Here is a 3615-nt window from a genome sequence, read left to right on the forward strand (position 1 = left end):
ACCAAAACTGTATATTTTGGCCCCTGTACCCTGGTATTACAACCAAATGAGCTGAAATTTGACAGAGATGTGCCTTGATAATGCCCCCATATAAATTCGATAACACGTTTGGTGTACAGTACAACAAAATGCTTATTTTTGCGATTTTTTGACCAATTTTGGACCAAAAAAGGACACTTTTGGCCCCTGTACCCTGGTATTACAACCAAATGAGCTGAAATTTGACAGAGATGTGCCTTGATAATGCCCCCATATAAATTCAATAACACTTTTGGTGTACAGTACAACAAAATGCTTATTTTTGCGATTTTTTGACCAATTTTTGACCAAAAAAGGACACTTTTGGCTCCTGTACCTTGGTATAGCAACCGAATGAGCTGAAATTTGACACAGATGTGCCTTGATAATCCCTTCATATAAATTCAATAACACTTTTGGTGTACAGTGCAACAAAATGCTTATTTTTGCGATTTTTGGCCAATTTTTGACCAAAAAAGGACACTTTTGGCTCCTGTACCCTGGTATTGCAATTAAATGACCTGAAATTTGGTATAGATAGGCATTAGATACTTGGTAACAAGATTCAAGTAAAAATTTTGACATAAACAACTTTAAAATGATTAATTTTGGCACTTTTCTGAGGGGAAATTTGTTTTCTTTTGGCCTCCTGACGTGACCTTCCGTGACCCCGCACAGAGCCACACCTGTGCGCGTCAGCCGGAGAGTTAATTGAATCAAAGACCTAGCCAATCAGCGAAGAGGAGGCCAAAGGCGAATTAATATTCATAAGCGGGGCCTCATGATCCCGTATATAGCAGTGTTCCCGCCAGGGGGAGCAAAGCCCGCCTAAGGCTCTCGCATTTTAGACTATTCAGAAGGCTTTATATTGTATCAGTTCTTAGGGGCATATATATATATATGATAATCGCAGCAGTCACTTAACTTCTCTTCAGGAGTTTAGCGTAACACTATTTCAGGTCAAACCGTCAAAGGCAACTAAAAACAAACTTTAACGTTACTGAGTTCAACAGTACTTATAACTTGTTATCCGAAGTTGAAACGCTAGCGATGGTATTTTCGCTGCGCTGTTAGCTCCGTGCGACTGTTGTTGACGGTCTTATAACGGTATATTTTGCACCCCTGTACCCTGGTATGAGTAACATTTGGTATAGATAGGCATAACATAGTTGGTAAAATGATCCAAGTAAAATTTTTGGCATAAAGTACTGTAAAAGGCTTAATTACAGCACTTTTTTTAGGGGAAATTGCTTTTCTTTCGTTCTCCATGCCATGACCTTTCGGACATTCACCCCACAGAGCCGACATCTGCACCTGCGTCTAGCCGGCAGGAAGAGTTAATTCAATTAATGGTTCAGCCAATCAGCGAAGAGGAAAGCGACGGCTAATTAATATTCATAAGCGGGACCACACAATACGTTAACTTGAAGACTCAGGCCGTACAGACTTCTCGCCAGGATTTTTTCAAAGCGTCGGACAGGGGTCCGGGGGCCGCCGAATGTCCCTGGCGGGGTCCAGGGGCAGGGCCACTGTGGGGGGGACCCAGGTGGGCGAAGCCCCCCCGGAAGCTCTTGCATTTTAGACTATTGAGAAGGCTTCTTTTATCAGTTTTTTTAGGGCCATATCTACGATAATCATAGCAGTCACTTACTTCTTTTCAGCAGTTTGACTTTAAAATATTTCGGGTCAAAGCTTCAAAGACAACTAAAACCTCATAAACAACAAAAAATAGCTCAACAGTATACAAAAATATTGTACGGGTTGCCATCCTTAGTTGAAGCGCTTATTTATAGCGCTAGTATCTTCGGTCCTTTGATGAAGTCGGCGAAAGGTGCGTTAGTTAGAAAATCTGCGTTTAGTTTTGATACGTAATTATAAGTTAGACAGTGGCGAGAATGATTATTTTCTCATCAATATTTCTCTTCAGAATTATTTGAACTTAATTGTACATCTAAACAATTGGCTTACCTGTGCAATGTTTATATGATTAATGATCAGTGTACTGAAATCATGTGTAACGTATGGCTCCTAGTCAATAGATCAGCATTTTTCTCTATAGTGACCACCTGTCTATAGTGGCCACATTTCTATCACTGGACTGGAACTTGCGAAAACTGCTGTATTTTCTCCAGAGCAAATGTATGTGTTCCTAGTGCTGTTGTTGTTTGACATAAACTTTGAACATTTAAATTGTAAGTAACTTTAAACTGCCAGAGTTTCAGCACAATAAAACACTCTCAGCGCCAGGGTATGAACAGACTGAACAGACAGACGAAAATAAATCCTCGAACAAGGTTCAATCGTATCTTCCGGGTCTGGCAGGACTGAGTTGTTAAACTAAAATAAGAATAGGCTCGATGGCTGATTGCATACAAAGTAAAACAGTTTAACAGTTTTACAGCTTGAAGAAAACAAACGCTCCTACAGTACCTGCACCTGCTTGATAATTATTAAATCGTATGCCCTACTTGAATAAAAAAAGTTCACTGCAATAATAAATGTACCCACATCACAAGGAGCTTATACTTTTTTAAACTTACACCTAGTTATCGTACTGAAAATTGTTAATGACATTACATGAAGTCATTCAACAATTTTCAGTCATGATGAAAATTTTCTGAATGGAAGGTGTGATTATTGTCATTTTCTGAAAAATAGAAGCAAGCTCTGTCTTTACCTGGAATCAATTCACAATACCAGTCCACTTTGGGGGATAATGTACTGTTAAGAGGATGTTCCATTTTTGCGCAGGGGTGATTTGGAACAGTCCAATGTTGCGTGGGAAGGGGTATGGCTGAAATATGCTGTATTTGCTCTTAAGCAAATGTCGGCCTTTCTAGTTCACAATATTTCCACTTTTAACGCTGTTATATTGCTTAAGTTGCCTTTAATGTAAAGCCACGCAACTGCTCGGTGGTTATCACTACTGTACATGTGTTATCCCAACCCTACCATTCTAACACCGGTCGTTACTTAGAACACAATTGACGTCAATGAGTAAATCCCAATGGACATTATTAGCCTTTTCCCCTCCAGGCAGGATGGCCCGGACCACTCTCCTAACTCTATCATTGAAGACTTTCTTTGCCAAAATATTTCCCTTAATCTATGAACACGTGCCTTCAAGTTGACCTTTCTTAAACATCAGTGGATGTTAGGCAAGTCTGACTGCATTCTCGTTACTACTTGACGGAAGAAACCAAGGTAAGAGGAATGAATGAAGTAAAAACACCCCCTGGAAAGGAGACGGCGTGGTATGTTCCACTCAGTGCCGTACCGTGTCACATACCAGTTCATCCACCTTTTTAAACTGCGCGGACGGTTGTGTTTATCTTAGTGCCGGGTCATACCTGTATTTCTTCTCATTTGTCTACACACTCTGGGATTAGAACCAGGGACGTTGGGTCTGAGGCGCCAACACAGGAAAAAAGATGCATCGAAAGAGATTCGTACGACTAGGTCTGGTCCAAATGGGTCTGTCACTAGTCGGGTCGTGTATGGGACTGGGTGCAGTGTCGGTCGGTGTGCACGAAATGTTGGGCGGATTTTACCGAGTCGTCTTCATTCTGACGGTAGCGTCCTTTCTCTTGGTAAGTT

At 40.9% G+C, this 3615-nt stretch overlaps 1 protein-coding gene across 1 annotated transcript in view; it reads left to right on the forward strand.

Annotated features, from left to right (window-relative positions):
* Positions 1 to 3309: 3309 nt before the first annotated feature.
* The window catches only part of LOC118419630, an 18154-nt gene continuing 17848 nt past the window's right edge, over positions 3310 to 3615 (forward strand). Inside the window, exon 1 of the mRNA XM_035826106.1 lies at positions 3310 to 3608. Coding sequence (XP_035681999.1) covers positions 3450 to 3608 — 159 coding nt within the window. The 5' untranslated portion in view covers positions 3310 to 3449. The remainder of the gene's footprint in view (positions 3609 to 3615) is intronic.

The sequence above is a fragment of the Branchiostoma floridae genome, chromosome 7 (genome assembly GCF_000003815.2).
Source record: "Branchiostoma floridae strain S238N-H82 chromosome 7, Bfl_VNyyK, whole genome shotgun sequence".
NCBI classification, from domain to species: Eukaryota; Metazoa; Chordata; class Leptocardii; order Amphioxiformes; family Branchiostomatidae; genus Branchiostoma; species Branchiostoma floridae.